This window comes from Pollicipes pollicipes, unplaced genomic scaffold (genome assembly GCF_011947565.3).
Source record: "Pollicipes pollicipes isolate AB1234 unplaced genomic scaffold, Ppol_2.1 Scaffold_3447;HRSCAF=4054_pilon_pilon_pilon, whole genome shotgun sequence".
Taxonomy (NCBI): domain Eukaryota; kingdom Metazoa; phylum Arthropoda; class Thecostraca; order Pollicipedomorpha; family Pollicipedidae; genus Pollicipes; species Pollicipes pollicipes.
Window position 1 is genome coordinate 8,823,280 of NW_023596297.1, and position 22,996 is coordinate 8,846,275.

General features: G+C 50.1%; 1 protein-coding gene across 1 annotated transcript in view; it reads left to right on the forward strand.

Moving 5' to 3' along the window:
- LOC119091580 (transient receptor potential cation channel subfamily A member 1-like) overlaps positions 1–22,996 on the forward strand; it is a 57,856-nt gene that overhangs the window by 20,628 nt on the left and 14,232 nt on the right. Inside the window, exons 6-13 of the mRNA XM_037214388.1 lie at positions 5,748–5,893; positions 14,527–14,722; positions 15,516–15,716; positions 16,296–16,421; positions 17,375–17,485; positions 18,578–18,655; positions 19,582–19,757; positions 22,643–22,755. Coding sequence (XP_037070283.1) covers positions 5,748–5,893; positions 14,527–14,722; positions 15,516–15,716; positions 16,296–16,421; positions 17,375–17,485; positions 18,578–18,655; positions 19,582–19,757; positions 22,643–22,755 — 1,147 coding nt within the window. The remainder of the gene's footprint in view (positions 1–5,747; positions 5,894–14,526; positions 14,723–15,515; positions 15,717–16,295; positions 16,422–17,374; positions 17,486–18,577; positions 18,656–19,581; positions 19,758–22,642; positions 22,756–22,996) is intronic.

The following is a 22,996-nucleotide window of genomic DNA, read 5'->3' on the forward strand; positions in this document are numbered from 1 at the left end:
GTGTGGTGTAATGGAAGATAGTTCGGAAGAGGTACTGTTGCGGGTGTCCAACACGCGATTTGCATCCCAATTTTTAGCACCCGCTCGTGGAATTTCGACTCCCCAGGAAAGACAACGTTGAAATGAACGAATGATCTTGGGGAGTTGGATAGCCGCATTTCCCAAATGACATAGATGAGTCGGATAGGTAAGAATGTGCACCAGTGAGAAACAGTTCTAGATGCATATCTAGAATAGCAGTCATTACGTTTGAATAAAGAGCGTTAACCTCTATCTCTACACACACACACATATATATATCGGATTTGACATACATATATATGTGTGTGACGAACGACCCTCCGTTCATCGGGCTTGTTTTCCAGAAAAAGTTCCCGAATATGCCCTGAGCTTGCCCCCCCCCCCCCCCCATCTGTTTAACGTTCCTACGCCTATGGACGAGTCCGCCGATCGCACGCGGTGGACGACCACTGTCACATAAGAATTAAACAAGGAGCATGCTTCTCTAAGTTTAATGTCGCCTCGTGACATATGGTCATAATTATGGGCATACAAAGCCAAAAAAGTGTGATTTTCAGGAAAAACTGACTTAACCTGCCATAATGGAGTCAATCATTTGCCTAGCAACATAAAACGCGTTACTGATTGCGAGACCTCGTTGAGCCCAAACTGCTATTGTTTTTTTTTTCGCGAGGCCTTATTGCTCTTAGTTTGAAAACAGCAGATCGGAGTCGCACCGATGAACCTTGCAGTCCGCGTCATGAAAAAGGGCGAATCAGGGTGAGGGTCAAAACATAATACAATATTATTGTAGTGGTTTGCATGAGACATGGTCCAGCAATAGTATTACTGCCTATAGCAAGCCAGCTATATCTCAGAACATTAAGGAAGGAGTATGATAAAAACACGCATATCTGCGCGTGACCAGGTATTTATAGCCAAATCCTAGGACCTCTTCGTAAATACATTGGCTATAGGGGCTTTACTTGAGGCCTATTTCACCGGTTGATTATAACAATACGCCTAATAAGCGGCAATGACCTTCATCATTCAGACCTGATTTATTTTGTCATGACAAATCACGCTCATCATGAATTGGGCGGACAAGCTGTTTGGATCCACAGACATTGTTAGCGGGTGCAAAGTCGCATGCTGGGGTATTGTCTCTTAAAGGGCATTAAGTTCCGTCGCATCTCATAAAGTGCATTAGGTTCCGGATGTGTGACCGCTCCTGCCCCTAACTTCTCGCGATTTGATGCGACCACAGACAATCAATATTTCAACAATCGTCTTGCAAGCGGGTTAATGAGCCCCAGAAGTGTGGAGACGAGGCTTCACCACTCAGCTGGATCGTATCAAGAATCCGCAATCGGCAGCAGTGAGGCACGATATACGCTACAGCGCGACCAAATCCGATGTCAGCCGTTGCAGCCGGCGTTTGAACGAGCAATGAGTAGAATATATATATATATATATATATATATATATATATATAAATATAATATTATATATATATATGTGTGTGTGTGTGTGTGTGTGTGTGTGTGTGTGTGTGTGTGTGTGGTGTGTGTGTGTGTGTGTGTGTGTGGTGTGTGTGTGTGTGTGTGTGTGTGTGTGTGTGTGTGTGTGTGTGTGTGTGTGTGTGTGTGTGTGTGTGTGGTGGTGTGTGTGTGTGTGTGTGTGTTGTGTGTGTGTGTGTGTGTGTGTGTTGTGCTGTGTGTGTGTGTGGTGTGTGTGTGTGTGTGTGTGTGTGTGTGTGTGTGTGTGTGGTGTGTGTGTGTGTGTGTGTTGTGTGTGGTGTGTGTGTGTGTGTGTGTGTGTGTGCATCTGGCCATTCCGGTAAGATATTATGATTTACCGGGTTAACACACGATGCTTATTAATTACGTTGCTGACCTGCAAGGTCTGCTCTACTAGAGTAATTTTGCGCGGACAGACTGGCAATGGCATCAAATGGCTGGGGACGTTTCGTGCCCCATGATTGCAACGTAAATGGACTGTTAGGCCACCCGTTCTGGAGTCAGTGACGTATGTGGCTTCGCTGCGCACGGTTGTGTTCGCGGCGAAGTGGGTATGGCCCACTCTCTTCACCCTTTTACCACTGGCAGACCCTGTCCCGATCCCACCATCTCAGAGTGCTTCGTCTGAATCGTCCCGACATGGTGAACAGCAGGCTGATAGCGAAGGGCCAGACGGAAATCGAAGTGAGAAGCTGTGCTGTCTTCACACTCAGACAGCGGGCTGTGCTGACGTAGACCTAGACAGCGGGCTGTGCTGACGTAGGCCCAGACAGCGGGCTGTGCTGTCTTCCCACCCAGACAGCGGGCTGTGCTGTCTTCCCACCCAGACAGCGGGCTGTGCTGACGTAGACCCAGAGGTGGGTTGTGCTGTCGTCAGTCCTAGACAGCGGACTGTGCTGTCGTCAGTCCTAGACAGCGGACTGTGCTGTCGTCAGTCCTAGACAGCGGGCTGTGCTGTCGTCAGTCCTAGACAGCGGGCTGTGCTGTCGTCAGTCCTAGACAGCGGACTGTGCTGTCGTCAGTCCTAGACAGCGGACTGTGCTGTCGTCAGTCCTAGACAGCGGGGACCGCTGACCACTGACAGCCAACCGGCCGATCCGGCGCCGGGGCCGTGCTGCGGGAACATGGCAGCACGGGGCGACTGAAACAGGGCTTTGACATTCATGAACTCTTATCTTGCCGTTGTCCATGTTAATTCACGTCGAAAAACGAACTCAAGGGGGTGGACAGATATATCTAGGTCGACGGACCACTATTTAGGTGGGTAATGCTGAGGTATCTATACCTGTCATTAGAGTTGCTTATTGTATTCAGAGAATGAAAAGGATCATGGTGATGAGGATGAGGATAAGTATGTTCAGGTATGCGGTGAACACTGTATATCATTGCATAGGGGTGGTATACACTAGATCGTCATCTTTGTCGCTTATTAAAATGCAAACTCGAAGCAGTCTTTTAAAATTTTTGTCACCATGACCTTTGGAAGGTCAAACAAGGTCACTGACCTCAAACGAGCATGTAGCCTTTTGCTTAGACCAAGTATTTAGCTTCTGGGGACACTTCGACCAACCTGGGGTTTGATCCTATTTGAGCTTATTTAACCCGAAGGCCGCGGCCTAAGACCCTCAAACTTTGACCACAGTGAGTTCACATACAGACCAACACACCCTGTGAATTTTGTGCCTCGAGCTTTCTTAGTTCCTGAAGTCTCAGGCGGTCAAATTGACCCCCCCCCCACTCGAGCAAAGGGTATGCAGCCGGCCACCCGGGCGCGTATCAATTGGAGCTGCTTATAGTCGCTCAGAGGACTGATTTTAGTACACGCTACAACCACGACCAATACCCCTTAGCACTACTTGGATACGGCATGTTGTGAGGTGAACACTATATAACCGCATGGGGCGGTATATATCATAGATTTGCATTGATGATGACATTCAAAACGAGCAATCACAGGTTATGACTTAACACTTGAACATGAAAACAATCACTGTCTGTAAGGAATACCAATTTTCAGATGTTCAGATATCTGCGATCAGGATAAATACGATAACAAATGCTTTTATACAAATCGGCGCCATTTTGAATTTAACATCCCAAATGCAACGCTGTGTGGCAGTGAATTAAAAGGCACTTTGGAAAACCACATCACCAAACTTGCATATCACTTCATGTGCACTCGCTTGTGACTAAAAGGCATCCGTTTTCGGTCACGATGTCCAGCATTGTTGCGGAGGTGTTGTTTACAAACGCGTTTCCAGGCGTCTTTTCGTTCCCATCGAGGGAGGGGGTTACATGCTGTCCCATGACCCCCTGGGTATCCACCCCCGGTAGCACACATCTTTTTCGTGGCAGATTGTCTGTACGTATCACATACAAATTGTGTGATGTAGCCGCTGAGCGCGGTGACCACGCCGCTGACAAATATGCTCACTAAAAGGCAAACGTGGCTGTTGGTTTCACTTTGCCGCACAAAAATTTTGACGCAAAGCAAGAGGGGAGGGTCTGCCACTTTCAGTAACATATCCAAAATGGTCGTGCAACGATTCATGAGGCTAGAATATTGCCAAATGCGTGCGTTCATGTGCAGCATTTCGGGTTCTCATGGTCGCCATGTTATAAGACTTACTGTACAGTGCAGGAAGGCAAGGCATGGAGGAATGTTTGCTTCCTGCATGATCTATCCTCGTCTTTTTGGCAGATGCTCGTCACATAAAATGCTTTACATGGACGCAAGGAGTGTTCAAGTGCATGCCATTTTTATTTCTCTTTAGTTTCAGACCAGCATAAATCGATTAGCAATAGAAAGATCCAATATGAGGCTAAAGCGGATCCAGTCGAGACTGATCAGGTTTACGCCGCAGTATTTGAACGTCGCATCGTGTTCACCACCGTCTTCTTGTGTTATGTTAAGGATCATGTTGAATAATGCAATGTTCAGAAATCTCGGATTCCCTCGCAAGGTACCATCGCTGATGTCCAGTTTTCTCGCTTCTGCACGGAAACGAGCTGATCATGATTATGGCTTGGGTTTCGTGCTGTGATTTTTGATGACGTCGATGACGCCTCCTTTCGCCGAATTTTGCAATGATATTATATGAATGAAATCTTTTATTAAAAATATCGTTGGCCAAGCACGTGATAGCAGGCTCTTCGAAGCAAAGCCGGCATCACGTATGCTTGCAAGGGTTCCAAGCGTTTTTGTTTTTTTCTGAGGATGCTGTGACATAAAATGAAACAAGGCACAGCTAGCCCGATTGGTTCCCATTTGCCTCCATGGCCCATTCAAATGAGCCCAAAAGACGCCCGTTGCGAAGAACGATTTGTCTCGTCGGCGACATACAAAGCTTTCACTGAAGGTTGACGAATGGGCCTAAAGACGCCCGTCGCGAAGAGTTAGCTATCATAAGACACCTCCCTGATCTATAGACCCAGGTCTGAGTCCCGTCCGTCGCAAATGAGGCTTTCACTGAAAGTTAACGAATGGGCCCAAAGACGCCCGTCGTGAAGAGTTAGTTATCGTAAGACACCGCTCTGATCGATAGGCTCAGCTCTGAGCCTCGTCCGTCGCAAATAAAACTATCACTGGGGACTGGTAAATGTGCAGCCATTACATTGCAGCGGATCAGCGCCGACGCACCCCTCCTTACACTCCCACTCACACACATACACACACGCACGCATGCACGCACGCACAAGTGGAGGCCGCTCCACGCTGGACCGTATGGTCTGAAACGGGAGAGTCTATTTTCTGGTTCCTATGAACCAATACCGCCGAAAGGCGGCGCCCTGAAGGAAACGACAGAAAAATAATAACGATCGCCAAATCTGAACATCTTACCCTGCCATACTCTTAAAGCGGTGTGAGTCGTACCTAATTTTTCCACGTAGGCTAAGGGTACGTAACCATGCAAACGTACACCGCGTTCCCTCGACATGCAAGTCAAACTCTGTGCGGAAGGGGACGAACAGCACCACTGCCATCCCACTGAATGCTTCGTGCGGTGCACCTGTCATCTTAACGGGAAGGCATTCGAATTTTGACTGGATCTGATTAGAGCCGTTATCGCATGGCGTACGAATTGTCTCCGAACGCCATGATTAGACTGTGGTGATCTCACTTCTTTGCGTCAGCTCATTCCGAGGCGTTACGCATGCAGAGGGTAGGTGCATGTCATGCTCCGATTCCGGCTCGGTCTGCGTCACCAGTCGCCTCCCGACCGCCAGTGCGCCGGCGCTGGCGACCTGAAGACCTTTCGGGACCTGCACCAGGAGGATCCCAGTCGTCTGCAGTTCAGGGATGCGCAGCGAGGCCGATGCCCCGCCCACTACGCGGCGATGGCCAATCAGACCGAGATCATCAAGTACATCGCGTCGGTCGGCGGAGGTAAGTCCCGCAGATCGTTGGGTCTGGCCGGTGTCGTGGCGGTGGCGTCGCGGCCCTAGCCAAGGCCGTATCCACCGTGGCTGGTGTAGGCAGTGTGTAAGCTGCCCAGGGAAACCGGCTATGATCGATACGGCGATCGCGGCCTTTCCGAAAGGAGCCGGTGGCAGTGTCAGCCTCCACGGAGGGCGGGACAACCAGCTGGAACAGATGACGCAGCGTCATGAATATCACGTGGGCGCACGGGAAATATCATTACTAAGCGATTACCTCGGCGGTGTCCGTTGAGTCATGCTTTCGGAAGTCTTTTATTGTGTGAAGCTGTGGCAATCCGTGGTCGAGTGGTAGAATGTAGCGAAAAGTTAATGTCAAGGTCAAGGGTCAAGGTCACGGAAAGCACGTTACCCTAGCATTTATTCCTTTACCACAAACAAATACGACAAAAGAGGTGTCAAGGTCATGCTCGTGATGTCCACTTTCGACACTCTTGCAAAACTCGCAAGGTCAAAGGTCAAGGTTATACAAAACGGAGTTCCTTGACATTTCTCCGTTGACCAAATGAATGAAACAAAATGGGTACTACAGTGATGCCTGCGGTGTCTTCATTCGATGCATCCAGAAAATATGAAAGTAGAGGGTCGAGGCCACACAGAAGCGGTTCTTTAGCCTCTATTTGTTGAATCAAGAAAGACAATGAAAGTGGCATTATTTTGATGCTCGCGATGTCTACTTTCCTTACGCAAACAAAAACTGGCTGTCAGTGGGATGATGATGATTGGGGTTTTAGGGCGCGTCGACTTCTAGGGTCATTTTGCGCCCATGGCTGTCAAGGTCAAAGGCCACGGTCACACAAAGCGCAGTACCCTGACATTTATTCTTTTAGTTAAGAAACAAACGCTTGTGCGCTTGCTTCGCTGCGCCAAGTGAAAAATTTGGAAATTTTCGTTACGTGTCTTATGCAGTTAGACTCGCGGTTCCAGATGGCCTGGTTGCCGAGATATCGCGCAGTGTGAAAAACCCTCGGGCGCAGGCAGCGCGCGGTGCCGACGGCGTGGCGGCCGCCGACACGAGTGAGCCCATTTCGCTTGCGCTCTCTGCAACGCAGCCGAACCTATTTCATGGGATGAGCGAATGATCGTGGGGTGTGGCCGGTGATTTTTGTCCCTTCTATCAACTGTCAGCCTTTTGAATGATGGCAGCACGCACTGCCGTTGTATCAAACTGTATTGCATTGTATCGAAGAGTGAAAAACGGTCGGTAGCTGCCAAATCAATTTTCCTGGCTCGCGCATACGTGGCGCTGCAATCTGTACCACGTAATTGTTCGATTCTCCATCGATCCATACAGCACGTGCGGCGTGACAATTCATGCAACGCCATTATCGGTGCGATTTCTTGTTAATGCATGCCACTCTCCATAACCTCCGTGCCCTGAGTGCCGAGATGTGGCACAAAGCTTGTGAATCCGTGGAAAAAGCAAAAATCATCTTCCTGGCTCGTGTGTGCCCGACACGTGTAACGTGTCACCCCGCACTTGTGACACATGTGACCATAGAATTTCCCGTTCAATGGCCTATCGCAGCATACCATTCGCAGTGTGTTGCTACGTGCCATAGGAACGGAAATCCCGCGTAAAGCGCAAAAATGCACGAAATCGGCGAAATGCAGTTTCACAGCTTATGTGCACGTGTCACATGACACGTGTGGCGTGACATCGTACACGTTTCAGTAATTACCGGTTAGACCACCTATCGAAGCATGCCAGTCGCTGTGCACTTTATTCTCTGGTTTCTGAGATATCACGAAAACGTGCAAGTCCCTCAAAAGACCGAAATTGTCTAAATCCATAGTTTAAAGCATGGGCGCCATGACATGTGGCGCTTGTCACGAAACATAATCATCTCGTTCCGTCCATTTATCAATGAAGCGCGCCAATGCCGGGTGCGTTAGTGCCATAGGTGCCGAAATGTGGCACAAAGGGTGCGAACCCGTGGACGAGCGCAAAATCCATCCGTGATCCCGTGCCGTGTCATACGTGTGACCGTACCATTTCGATTATTAAAATCTGGCATCTTGCAAGCTGTCGTGCAATTTGCAGCGCAACGGTGCGTTGCAGAAACTCGCGATACGACTGACAGTGTAGTCGCGTCAATTGCGAATGTTGGGAAACAAAAGCCACGCCTGTACGCGCACGGCGACCGCAACGCACAGCGCGCCGCCGACCGCCATGCCTCATCCAAGGCCATCCCTTTCCCCTCACGACCCACCCGCCGGTCCCCTGCCGGACGGACTGAACAAACGCCTGAATGATCGTGCTTGGCTAATTGAACAAAGTCGAAAGCCCGCCGCGTGAACGGCCATTTGAACCCTTAACGCCTGGGGCGTACGCCGGGAGTCGGGGCAGCAGCTTGCCGCCGTCGCGGCGAAAATGCCGTCATGCAACCCCTTAGTATAGACCCGTTTGCGAACGACATTTTTAAAATGCGGTCAACAAAAGAGTGTAACAGAGACAGGACGAAGCGGCCGACACGCTAATGTAGTTTTCAAAGCTAGATCACGCATAGTTTTGACAGTAGCGGCTTGTATTCAGCCTCGATTTTGAAAACTCGGCCCGTTGCAACTTGTAATGCAATTTACAGCACAACGGTGTTTGCACAAACTCGCAATGCGCACTGGAAATGTATCCGCTTCAACTGTAGACGTTGGGAAAGAAAATTCAGAGCTCTACATTCTTTCCGTGCCGAGATATAACGGTAAACGTAAACCCACGTCAAACACGGCCGATTTCAACTTGTCAACACGTGTGCACGTACCACGTGTCACGGGACGCAAAAAATCTCACCCGATTACGATGGCCCATTCCATGCGCTATCGGACTGCGCAAGTTTCACGTCGCTTCGACCCTTGGTTACCGGGATACAGCTCCGGGTAGCGAGGCGTGTCGGACCGTCTGCCGGATCGTCTTCTTGAAACTGGCGTCGCCCGAGTTAACCCTATGGGATTTTGCGCTTTTTTCGCCACGCGCTCAGTTTGCGAAATGCGAAAATTTTACGCGACTCTGTCAAGCGCAGCCGGCGGATCTCGGTCGTGTGCAAATTTTATGCAAAAACTCCCGACTGTTAAGCCTGTAGGTCTACTGACGGACACACACACACACACTGTTCCTTTAGTAATATAATGATGATGATCATGATGATGCGTCACAAATCGGCGACGCCATCTTTGGTAAGACTGAGTGGGACGGCAGGCAGCTCATGCCCTGTTCCTGCAGCCGCCTTACGGAACGGTCCCTCGAACGACTTCGTTCCAGTAGTCACACCATCGAACTCCTTGAACTGCTGCCGCAGACTGAGCTCATCAACATTCGTTTGGCAGATAAATTAGTGGGCGGGTTTTTTGCTGACCAGTTTAGATAGTCGGCAGATGTCGCGAGGGCGTCTTGTTACCATACCCAAGGACGGTCACGCCACCGCCATATTCGCAGGATGCTGCCTAGAATTAGTGAGCTAGCCCATGGGCTTCCTCAAGGCTATAGACACAAGCCTTGCCAGACTGTGGAGTGAAGTGTCCGATGTTTTCTCCACCGGGCTCAGTTGTCACAACCGCGTGCCCCGAAATAAATATGTCGGTGCCCCCTCGCAAAATAGCACGATCCATAGTTCCCTCAACGGGTATTCTGGTGCCGTTAGAATTTGATAAATCTCGGATATGGAAGTACTGAGTCCCTTTTTTGTGCCCTGGAGTTTTGTGCGTCTTGAGAAGAAAGGTTACAGCGTCACAAAATGAATGTTGTTGGTACCCCACGCCGAGGGGTTGATCTAGGATTTCTTTAGAAGGAGACACAATGTTGTAGTGACACTGGAATTTGGGGCTCCCTGAGAATGACGCTCTGAGACCCTTTATATAAACCCCTTGAATTTAGCGTCTCTTGCAAATAGAGCGGCGCCCCGAAACGAATGTTGTGCCCCCCCCCCCCCCCCCCGCCCAACGAGTGGACGTGACCAGGATTTCGACAAGAGAGACGGCATGGCCAATGCGGTGCCTCTAAAGCTTAGTAGCCCTAAAAAATAAAGGTTTTTGGGAACGTTCACGGCACCCTGGCACCGAGTGCCTCTTGAAATTTATGGTATGTTGTTCCGATATTATATGTTGCTGCCCCTTGACATATGTAATAAGTCATATACTTTTGTGATATGGGACTTCAAAATTTAGGTTATGCTATACAATGCTATTCAAGGTTTTGGTACCCCTTCACTTTGGCACTTTGGCGCCCTTTTGAAGCATCAGAACATCAGGGGTGGCCCCGGTGGAAGGGGCATTGTCCTGCGGCCACCTCTGGATCCGACCCTGTTTGATAGACATGCAAAATGCTGCTTTTAAAATTAAGAAATAGCTGAAGAACGCGGATCTGAACCGGTCGACGACTTTACGTCCCAGTGACCGAGGAAGAAAACAAATAACGGAGAAGAAAAAGGCAACCGTGCTGGCGAAAGTGCGGGTCGATGTGAGCCGACCGACGTACACAATCGTGTACAGCCACTGATCCTTTTGTTTTGAGACTTTCTTGGGTCTGAATGCTGATTACATCAGCATGAAGAAATCAAGACCTGATATCAACTGCACAACGTGGGTGAGTGTACCGGCCATGGCTTATGAGCAGATATGGAAGCCGTCCGACCAATGCGTATATCGGCTTGCTTGTGTTCGCAGATATGAACACCACCGATGATCAGGGACAGACGCCTGTTCATACTGCTGTCGAGAGCTCTTCGCTAGATGCCCTTGGCTGTCTTCTTGACTGGTAAGCGAAGACATTCACTGTCACTCACTGTCACTGTCATTTTTCTTTCATTCATTCATTCACTGTCATTCCTATGGTACAGTCAAGTGGCGTTTAATCCATTTATAGAGCATAAGACTTGGCCAAAGTCGGCCATATTGAGGATGTGTGTAGCAGACACCGAGAGCCAGGACTGGAAATCGCTCTCGGAAAGAATGTGTGTGTGTTGGGGCCAGGTCCAAGACTCAGGGGCCTGGGCCATTTGGGTCCAATTCAGCACAAAATGGCCCAATCGCCCAAACCTCCAATTTTACAACACCTCGATTTGAGACCACTTATTTTGAGAGACCCATCGATCCCGATTTTTCAAGAGAAATGGAACTTGCGATAAACCAGCGGGCACACCTGGTGGCAGTTGAAAGCCTGTTACACGTTATGACGAGCCACAGGCGTAGAACATTCCTGCATAAGCCCAAACATTTGTCACCGTTAGAGCAATTACCTGACATGTGTTACCACCAATTTGCCAGGGCCGGCTTTCCGCTGGTTCCATCCGGCACTAATTGCCCTTTTCATACGGAAGCTTAGCTCGCCTTTCGTTCCTGATTTTGACTCACCCAAATCGCGGATGCATGGTGTTCTTTTCTACTTCAGTGTCATTTGCCGTTTGAATAATAGCCCAATGCATGTTGCCAAAGTTTCCCAACTTTGCCCATCTTTCATTGATGTAACCACGCCTGAAATGTTGCTGAGATCCACTTATGTTTTGGAGCCAATTTTGTGATTAACATGCAGTTGTAAAATTACGGAAGTTACTTAGTGCATTAGCGAGGAACATTATTCACGGAAGTAAGACATAAGTATTATTTTATTATTATTCTCTTGGGTTTTCTCCTAGGAATAAAGCTTGTAGTACTGTCTAATCTATGCATTAGTAAAAACCGAGTTTTAAAGTTGAAAAAGAAGACAAAAAGTGTCCAGTGACCGGACCTGAATTCTACTATCAATGAACAACTGAAGTGAGGCACAACAAAGAAGCCAAAAGTCGAATCGCATAATTTCAAAAGGAATAAGCGTCAAAGAGATAAAATTAAAACAGCATTAAGTAAAAAGGACAACATGTCAAATCATACAAGTCACAAAGGTAAAAGTAAAATGCAAAAAGTGAAATGCGCAAAACGTTAAAAGGGATAAAAGTCAAATGATGTTCTCAAAGTAAAACAGGTTCCGGGGCCCTGAAGAAGTCGCTTGCGAGAGGCTCCTCCCGGACCAAAACCGGAGCATTCCATGCCCCCCACCTCGTCACGAGGCCTGCTTGTCCTATTTACTTGGCAGGTTGGACTGCTTTTACACGTTAGCACGCGCCTCATTATAGACGAGTGGAAAGATGTTTTCAAAATTCAGATAGAGAAGGCCCCCTAGCTGAGGAGGTTCTTTCTTTGGTTCAGGTAGCTCTTTTTTGCATCAAGAGTTTATTTTTCCGGATCAGGAAGCCCCTTAATTAATGAGTCAGGTCCTGTCTTGGATCAGAATCCCTCGTTTTGTGTTGGGGTTGGGATGACTCGGGAGGCCCTCTCTTTGAATCAGAGGAACTCTGTTCCGGATAAGGTGGCACCTTCCATGAATTAGCAGGCCCGTGTTCTGGATTTGGAGACTCCTTTATCACGTGACCTCCTGCTCTAGAAGGCCCTTGTGACAGTCTAAGAGCCGTTGTTGGAATGTGGAAGCCGGTAATTGGCTTGGGGGTCCTACTTCACGCCAGAGCTTGTGATCATTCCGCCTGTGCTGGAACATATAGCCATAACATATAGCCTTGACATATAGCTGTATCTATACATGTTTTTTTTAAAAATAAAGCCATGAATATTGGCCGTGCCAGACAATTTTTGACCGGTACTCCCATGCACAGGCTTTTCCCCCATTCCCCAAATTCCCTAAGCAGACACAATGACCATATCATATGTGCTCGAATCGGCAACAATCAGGTTTGCATCCCAAAATGATGAGTGCCAGGCTGGCATATGCCGTTTTCTCCTGAGAAACTGGGATTTATGTGTATAGAGATCCTATGCTGAGTGGCTGACCTACAGTTTACCGGGAAGTGCTGCCATACGACGTTATAAAGCACACATGAGTTGGATCGGCAGCAATCAGCGCCTACCTCAAGCCGTGCTCCTGATTTCAAATCAGTCTTGGTCTATGGCTATCACAAGTCTGGCTGGTCAGCAGCAAACAAACCTGGCCACATTTGAAATGAATGACGTTTCCAACTAAGGAACAAATGAATGAACTGCCTGTCCGTAGCAATGAGGCCTGCCTAGCAAGGTAACGCTTAAATACTTGAGTATCCAGATGTCACTGGTCTAAAATTGGTCTAAAATTGGTCTAAAACTGGTCTAAAATTGGGCATCATGAGGACCAATTTCCTCATTCCCTCTAGTAACCCACAGAAATGGGATTTCCTTCACCTTCCAAGACTGCAAAATGACTTGAAGAAAGGCGAGCTTCAATTTCAACTCCGAATTTGGGAAGCCCGCTATATACGGTTTTGAGGAGTATGAATAGGTCGCTGCGAATAGGTCTTCAATAGAAGAAGAACGAATATGTCGTATTTGCCCTCTTCCCACCTAAACTCAGGAGGTCGCTTGAAAAGTCGCCTCCAAGCACCCCATTTTGTCTAGGAGGCCCCTGAAAAGTCTTCCCTTAAATGAAAATACGCCATGACGTCAGCCGGCAGATTTTTATGATTATGATGTTCTTGATGTACTATGATGTTCTGAGATTGACGGGCTCAAAGCGGAAGCTATAAGATAATGTATATTTAAAGACATCACAGGACGGAAAATCATCACGCATCAAGACACCTAACACCATGCGGAGGGTCATTTCATTCCCATTCCATTCCAACTCCGACACTTTTCCACCTTCCGCACCTTCCACGCCAGACTTTCCATGGGGTGGGCCCCACTGGCTAAGCGGAGGCGCCCCTCCCCCCCCCAACCCGTCTCTCTGGACAAGCAACTGACCAAAGGCCCTTGGTACATTGGCAAACCCTATGAAAGCCAGACCATCTGGTTAGGACGGGTGTGTTTTGTTTGACACCCCGTTCTCCTTTTATCCAGTTGATTTCTACTCCGTTTTGGCTGTTTGCACAGTTGATGTTTGGCACTCGACGTTTATGCTTTGGATTGTTTTTGCCTTTTTTACTTAAATTCCTTTGGCTCTCATCCCTTTTAAGCCGTGACTTCTTGCCCGCGTGACAATAGGCTGGGCCCCGCTGGTTAAAGCTCACATAACTTTAACTGCTCGCTAAAATAACTTGAACCATTGTGACATTTTGGATTTTGAATTTTTGAATTTTTCGTTTTCGAATGCTTATCCGGTTGTGTGTTGCATATAGTTTTTATCCTGCTTCACTTCTTGTGTTTGACTTCTTGCCCTTTGGCTAATCGTCCTTTGACTTTCTGTCCTTTTACATCTTGTCACGGACTGTTGAAAAAGGAAAGGACTCTTGGGCCCCTTCGAACCCGCCACATTTCCGGTCTTCCGTGGTCCGGAGTGTTTGGAACCCTCAGACCTCAACAGGAACCACAGCCATGCCAAGAAGTTCCCTAACCCCACTTTGGCCACATTTCGCATTAGAGCAATGCCACAGCACTTAGTAAACCCTACTTACCTAAATCCCGCCCAAACTGCGTGATCCCACACTCATCCTGAAGGCATCCACCTTAAGTTCCGAAAATGCTCGGCGACCAGCGCTGCGCATCCAGGCGATCACGTTGCCGGCCCCATTTGGTGACCGTGCTGCCTGTCCTGCCGTCTGACCCGACGCCCGGCCGGCAGCGGCGCCCGCGTCGACGTGCTGGACGCGTCGCAGCGCTCGCCGTTCCACCTGGCCGTCTGGCTGGACCGTCCGCACGTGCTGCGCCTGCTGGTGCGCTATCGCCACCTGGTCGACTGCGCCCAGCTCACGGAGCACGGCCGCGACGCGCTGCACGTGGCCGCCGTGCTGAACCGCGCTGACTGCGCGCGCATCCTGGTGAGGAGCGCAACAGCCCGGCCGAGGGCGGGCCGCCGGGGCTGTCTGCTGCCCATGTCAGTTGGCAGGCTTCTCATTGGGGTAAACGGGATACTCAACATTTGAAAATATTGACGTAAGCATCAGACATTATAAAATAAGTTCACTTATAACTATTTTATAATCCTAAGTGGAAAATACTGTTCTAGACAGCACATATTTCCTGCTAGTTTATATGTTCCGCAATGTTTCATTGTTTGATTGCGTCGTCGTCTTTTGCACAGCATTACTCGAGAGGCAACTGACATCCGTCATGTCTGGAAATCGTGCTCACAAATGCCAGGCACAAACGACTCAACACTGATATTTTTCTTGCCCTTGATCGTCGCATGGCAAATGAAATAGCAAGGTTTTGAATGACGTTATTATGGCGTCATGGATGCCTGGGTGACTTTCAAATACTCTCCCTGAAATTGGCCGCACATATCTGTGGGCGTCTAGCCCAGTAGCAAGACATGTTTGGGTCTTAAGAAAGACGGGCTGTGAACTGAACCGAATAACCTTAAAGGTAGCTATTTCACTTCAAAACCCCACGCAAATGTGGAACACTCTCCATTTAATGAGATAAATGGGGTTGATGGCACTTCCTGCCAAGCTCAGAGACGCAATAGACGCCCCCTGAGTGAATCCGATATATATATATATATATATATATATATATATATATATATATATATATATAGATATTTGCACCGGGCTCCTGACCCAGCGCAAACACATTCTCCGCCTTCGCCTCACCACCTTGCCTCCGCAGCTGGACGACTTCAACATGGTGCCGAAGCGGTTCTGTCAGAACGGCTTCACGCCGGTGCACGAGGCGTCCCGGCGCGCCAGCTTCGCCACGATGCAGGTGTTCACCGGCTGGGCAGAGCGCAACGGCTGCTCCCTGATGCAGAGCCCGGACGCCGAGGGACACCTGCCGCTGCACCTGGCTGTCCACTCGGGCGATGTCCAGGTCAGTACCGCAGTGATCTGTGGCTGCACCTGGCTGTCCACTGACTGACTCGGGTGATGTGCAGGTCAGTGCCGCAGTGATCTGTTGCTGCGCCTGGCTCTCCACTCGGGCGATGTCTAGGTCAGTACCGCAGTGATCTATCGCCGCTCCTCGCTGTCCACTCGGGCGATGTCCAGGTAAGTACCGCAGTGATCTGTCGCTGCACCTGGCTGTCCACTCGGGCGGTGTCCAGGTCAGTACCGCAGTTATCTGTGGCTGCACCTGGCTCTCCACTCGGGCGACGCAACTTAGGCGGTGGATTTAGGGTACACGTCATGCTTAGCAGGTGCTCTGAACCGAAAGCCACCCACACAATCAGTTGGGAACAAATATGAAAACTCCTATCGCGACTTGATGCATTTAGCTTTGCACTGTTCTCTCTGGGGCGATGGCCGTTCCTATACGGTGGCCACTGGCCACCATGTGAAGGCGTCCAACCCGCCCCCCACCCCCCACGGTGTGTTTCTGGAGCGTCGGGGTAGTGTCTGACCTGACCTGGCCTGACCTGGCCGCCCGTGCGCTTGGCGGTGCGTGCGACAGGCGGTCGAGCTGTGTCTGCAGCACGGTGCCGATATCACCAGTCAGCAGGATGATCTCTCCACGCCCGTCCATCTGGCCTGCGTGCAGGGCTCGCTGAAGATCACACAGCTCATGTTCAGCGCACAGGTGGGGTGATCACGATCTTTGGCTCCACGGTAGCCTGGCCGTGGCGAGTGAGGAGTGTTCCAAAAGCCATTTCAAGAAAGGAAGTGTTCGCGGTTGATGCAGCGGAGTATCGGTTCATTTTTCACAAGCAGCACTCAAATCCCCATGTCAAGGACCCGAAAGCCTGGATTGGGGGTTGAATGACGGTGGGGCGACAGCATAAATGGTTCCAGCCATGGCGACAAGAACGGGAAGCAGTTCTTCTAAAAGTAACCTTGGAAGATTGTAGCAGATTGTGCGCGAGTTTTCGGTGCAAGCTTCCGCAGAGCAGGTCCGCCTACAGCGCATTTCAAAAGTACAGGTTGATGTAAGAACTTGAATTTCGGCTCTCGGGGTAAATATGGCCGTTCCATGAAGTTTGGGTGTGTGGATGCTGCTATGCATTATGTTGGAGTCCCGCGTTTAGAACCAAACGGAAAAAAATCGCCAGCGCTGGGGTGATGAGTCTTTTCAATCTATTTGTCTTGCTCCCTCCCTCCCTCCGTTCACAGGCACCACCAGCTTTCTCCCGCTCATCGGCACCTGCTCCCCTGCCTCCGCTCACAGGCCTTGCTCGCTCCTTCTGCTGCTGCTTCTCTCCCTCTGCTCACCGGCACCTGCTCCCCTCCCTTCGCTCACCGGCGCTGCTCCCTTCCCTCAGGTCGCTGGGGCTGCCGTCCTCCCTCCATTCAATGGCGCTGCTTCCCTTCCAGGTCACTGGCGCTGCTCTCGTCCCTGCGTTCACTGTCACTGCTTCCCTCCCTTGGTTTACAGGCGCTGTTCCCCTCCCTCAGGTCACCGTGGCTGCTCCCCTCCCTCCACTCACTGGCGCCGCTCCCCTCCCTCCGCTCAGCGGCGCTGCTCCTTTCTCACCACCCAGCGGCGTCGCTGCCCTCCCACCTCTCACCGACGCCACTCTCCCCACGCCGTTGCAGCCCAAGGTGAAATGGCCCGTGCTGAATATGCGCGACTCCGCCGACATGACGCCGCTCCACTGCGCTGCCAAGTTCGACCACGCCGTGCTGGTAGAGTTCCTCTGCCGGCAGGTGAGCAGTGCTCTGGCCTGACCTGACGCGACCTGAGAGGATATGCCAACATGAGCAGCCTATTGACCTGACCTCACCCGACCTGAGAGAACGTGCCAACATGAGCAGTCCATTGGCCTGACCTGAGGAAGCGTAAAAATATGAACAGTCTACTGACCTGACCTGACCTGACCTGACCTGACCTGACCTGAGAGGACGTGCTGACATGTCTCCGGACCCGTAATGGTGCCTCTATTTTTTTATTTTGCTCGTGATCTGGCCTGACCTGGCAGAGTGCGAACAAGTTATCAACGAACTTGGGTAAGCGTTGTCGGCTCCGCCTTGAGATCCGTTCTGGCCCAGTGTCCCTTAAGATTTGAAAGTGAAGCCTAATGTGTGCAATCTGACACCAGTTAAGTGGAAGAGCCCACAAAGATGGCTTCATATGAAGGCTGTGTAAGTCAAATGCATACTTGGGCTGAATTGTGGGCATTCTCGTTGAAAGCAATCCTTTGTGTGATACCGTGCCTGTAACTGAAGACGCTCTTGCCTATTTGCGGTAGTTCATTAGAGAGCAGCAATGGCCTTAAGCTGCAGAGGTAATCTATAACATCTGCACATTTTGTCAATGGAACCAGCCAACGATCAAAATACGTACGATACATCTGAAGGAAAATGACAAAAGACTGACCCATGTATCAAGAGTTAATGCAGAATGATCCTCGTCGTTTTGTGTCTTGCGTTGTGGTGAGTTTCCAAGAGCTGCATATGTTATGAAGTTAAGCTCTTGCTTATTTATTCTGCCCAGAGAAATGCGTTACTTTTATGAAGATCGTCAGTGTGGTGGATTTTTTAAAAAATTATACGACTGGTCTTCGCAGCGGCGTTATTTTTGAAGCATTTCACCACTCGATTTTTTATTACACTGTTCCTCATCTGCCCTGCAGGGTGCGGACGTGTCGGCCCTGGACTCGGAGGAGCGCTGCCGCCTCTGCCTCGTGGGCCTGAGCAGACATGACCAGAGTTGACCCGGCAGGTCGCGAATGTGTCGGCGCTGGATTCGGAAGAGGCTCTCGAGGGCCTGAGCATACCTGACCACAGCTGTCCCGGCAGGGTGCGGACGTGTTGGCGCTGGATTCGGAGGAGTCTCTCGGGGATCTGAGCATACCTGACCAGAGCTGTCCCGGCAGGGTGCGGAAGTGTCGGCGCTGGACTCGGAGGAGCGGACGCCGATGCTGCTGGCGGCGGCGCGCTGCTCGTGGAGCGCGGTGCGCGCGCTGCTGGCGCTGGGCGCGTCGCCGGACCCGACCGACCGGCAAGATAGGAACCTGCTGCACTTCCTCGTCCTGAACGGCGGCAAGCTGCAGGAGCTCATCGACGCCGACGCGGTGAGAGGCGTGCGGCGGCCGCCTGCCGCCACCTCGCCGCTTGCGGTGCATTGTATCACAGAGTCCTGTCGGGGACCAGCTGCGCCCGAGCGACCAGCTGTGTCCGAGCGACCAGCGCTCGGGTGACCAGCGTCAGAGTCCCGATAATATCCCAAACGACGCGACTCATTTCAACAGTAGAATACACTGGCATGTTCGTACTAATAAAATACATTCATGCTTTGACCGCCAGTCTGCTAAGAATCAGAACAATCCCAACCATGTTTTAATGCATGAGAAGCACCAAGTTTACCTCATGAGGCTTGATTGCCTATTTCGTCTATGGGTTTACGCTATTTTATCCTCTTCCTACTTATGCCAGGTGGTGAGTCCATGTACACTGCTTCGAACGGCTTCTGGTCATACAGGTGTAGTGGTCATACTGGTCATAAGACTACGCCCGGTGTGATCGCGGGCGTAGTCGTGCGCGTCGGTAGAAAAAGCTGAGGCAAAATTATGCTTCAAATCTGGCTGAGAGACTCAGGAGGCAGGAGGACAAAGCGCTTCAAAGGGCAAGAAGTTCAATTATTTGCAAGTGCAAAGAAAATCGGCGAGACCAGCACTACGCTCGCCATACCGCATTCTCCATGTCTCCAACCGCACATGTCCGAGCGCCGACCGCGTCGTTGGTCAGCCGCGGCCACCGCGAGGCTACTAACTGGTGTCCCTGGCCTGCCGCTCGGCCGACAGAGCAATGCGAGCGCGTTCGCGGCCATGGTGAACTGCCAGGACAGCCTGGGCTGCACGCCGCTGCATTACGCCTCTCGGGACGGCCACATCCAGTGCCTGCAGGATCTGATGGAGCACGGCGCCTGCCCGGACGTCAAGAACGCCAACAACGAGAACCCGCTGCACTGCGCCGCGCGGTCAGTGAGCGTGTCGAGGCGCACAGACGGACACAGACAGAACACTCGAGGACGGAGCACAGCGTGGAACACAGAACCCGCTTCGCTGCGCCACACGGTCAGGGAGTGTGCCGAGGCGCATACAGAAACACCGAACGTAGGTAGTAGTTCTACCTCTGCGAGGGTTCTGCCGTAGAACCCTCGGAGACGGAGCACAGTGCATTGGCGGCGGATCAATTTTTTAAGGGGCAAAACAACTTTTCAAGAACTCCTTAAACGTCGTGGGCTTTCTCTGGCGGCGATGGGCCCAACATCCAGACAAATTAAGGAAGATCTTGAAAAGAAAATATTTGTGGCGATTTTTAAGGGCGCGTGCGGGCAGTCGACGAAATGCGACAAATTGAGTAGCAAAAATTTATTTCCTATCCTTGAACAAAATGTTCACCGGATTTGGCTCGCTTTGTTTTGAGTGAACGTTTCCTTTTTACGTAAGTTGTAAAGTGCGTTTGTGAGAAACACTATTCACATATATAAGGCAGCAGCAATTGCCGTATTCCTCGGAGAAAAACCAGTAGAATTGGACTATAGATGCGTTGACATTTCGGCAACATGCGTTTATCGAAACGAATGGCAAAAGTGCAGAATATTCTGCTATCCTTTTGGTAAAGGTATGTTGTTGAAATTTGAACGCATCTATATCCTCATTCTAATGGTTTTTCTGTGAGTAAAAAGGTTATTACCACTGTGTCATGTTTTCCTTTTTTGCCATATTTAACGAAACAAAGAAGCCAGAGCTGCCAGAAGACGCAGGAAATGTGGATGTGATGAACAAAGCAGACATGAACTGACTACACCGAATAAACTGCTAGTGCTCGCTTTTCACTTTATATTGTCCAATGAACCATTTGCTAAACCGATCCCAGGAAGGGTTTTTTGAACTAAGGGTTTTTGTCAAAGGGTCTACCGGGTTTTCGTCGGTGTTTCACATTGGTGTTGAGGCTACATATGGATTAAACTCCAGGGTAGAGGGAACCGGTTCAACATTTTGTGTCAATATGCTTAACCAATGCTTGCATGAGGATGCGTATCTTTGCTTCAAAATCGATAGGTGAAAATATTTCATGAAATCCACACTGTCACTAGTGTGAAACCGCTGGTAGCGTGTACTTGGAAATGCGTGATGCAAAAATGTACATTATGTATCGGATCCATATACTCCATACATTACAACAACCGTATCTCAGTGATTACTATTGCGTACCGCAAGGCAGATGTTGACCCATACTCATTAATCGCACACAGTCCTATTCCTCTCCACATTCATTCAGATGACTGCCTTCACTCTACCGGCATTATCCCCCAAGGATTGAAGTTTCTGCTCAGCGTTGTTACGTAGAGAATTGATTGCTTAATAAGTTAGCTGCGTGACCAGTACTCGGGTGACTTCAAGTGCGATACTGGGAGACATCGGCAGCTCGGTGGAAAAGTTGAGGACAAAAACCGTCCACGTTTTGTGCTCTGCAGATAGACTGAGCATAGGGTAGATAAGTCCAAATAATCGTATTGTGTTTATTGGAGTCAACGCAAACAGCTGAGAGATACATGCTACGTTCGTTTTGTTTGATTTCGTCGCTGAGCCGTGTTCCCGTGAAGGTTGTGTCCCTGAGCGTGCTCCCCTGGAGGTTGTGTCGCTGAGCCGTGTTCCCGTGAAGATTGTGTCCCTGAGCCGTGTTTCCGCGATGGTTGTGTCCCTGAGCCGTGTCCCCGTGAAGGTTGTGTCGCTGAGCCGTGTTCCCGTGAAGGTTGAGTCGCTGAGTCGTGTTCCCGCGATGGTTGTGTCGCTGAGCCGTGTTCCCGTGAAGGTTGTGTCGCTGAGCCGTGTTCCCGTGAAGGTTGTGTCGCTGAGCCGTGTTCCCGTGAAGGTTGTGTCGCTGAGCCGTGTTCCCGCGAAGGTTGTGTCGCTGAGCCGTGTTCCCGTGAAGGTTGTGTCCCTGAGTGTTCTGTTGATGAATGTTCTGCCTCTAAGTGTCATGTTCCTGAGCGTCTTGCCCCTGATTTGCTGGGCTGTGTTGAATATGAGTTTTGATGGGTAACTGTTGGTTTGGAAAATGCGTATGACGCGATTGATGCTGCGTGTCGCGGCTTGCGGTATTATCCGGTATTATCCGGTATTATTATGGGTTACTGGGGCGAATGGCTCTGCTCTTTGCGTTTTCTCTTGAGAGGCGAGGGTGGCGAAATGAAAGCGTAGTACTTTTTTGGAGTGCGCTTCTCTTATGTGCAGTTCTGTTCTGTATGTGTTGTGTGTATGACGACTTACTTCTAGTATCACGACATGAAAGGATGTCCAGAAAGGGAAGGAAGCTATTGTCGTTTTCCTGTGTTGCAGTGCACTTGGTCAATAGGTGGAGTGAGTTAATGTAGTGTTGGAACTGTGCGAACATCACTAAATACGGCCCTTCACTGATACTGTGTAATGCTCCTCCAGAACACTTGACCAATTTGCATCACGCCATGGGAAGAACGATGTGTACATGTGTGAACAAAAGCCGAGTTCAGCTTGCTTGGCGACGTGACGGAAGTTTCATGTCTCCACGTCACTGCAGTCAACGGCTAGTCGTACAGGACATCCAGCGTAATCGGATATTCCTGGTATCTACAAAATTTGACAATTTGCAAATTCAAGTGAATAAACCGCAAAGTATTCATTAGCACACAATAATTACCCAGAAGTCATAACGCATATGAATGGCGCGATCACGCCCATGCACTCCGATGGCCGATCGACATCGACGACTACACCGTAAATTGATGATATGTGCCATCCAAAAATTAATAGCAACGACTGTCCAATTTTGACGCCCCGTCAACAGTGGCGGACTCTGACCCCGCCACTCTGGCGCCAGATTCGGCCGGTACCACACCGTGGACTCCCTACTGGGCTCCGCCAAGGGTCAGCAAATCATCAACGGCATGGACTACGCCGGTCGAACCCCGCTGCACATCGCTAGCGAGAACGGTGGGTGCTGGCGCGAGGTGACGCGGGGGACGCATTGGGCTGGCCTACGTGGAGACGTCTGGCTACCAACAAAACCGTATGGGCCACGGTTTTCTTGGTAGTCAGACGTCTCCGCCCCGGGCCACCGTTGCAAGGCATCTTAACATTGCGACGTATCTTGCTTTGCCAAGATCACAAAAGGTTGTGCTGCGACTGCAGTGGTTTGTACCAGCGGTGGAGAAACAGCCAAGCACTTGGTAAC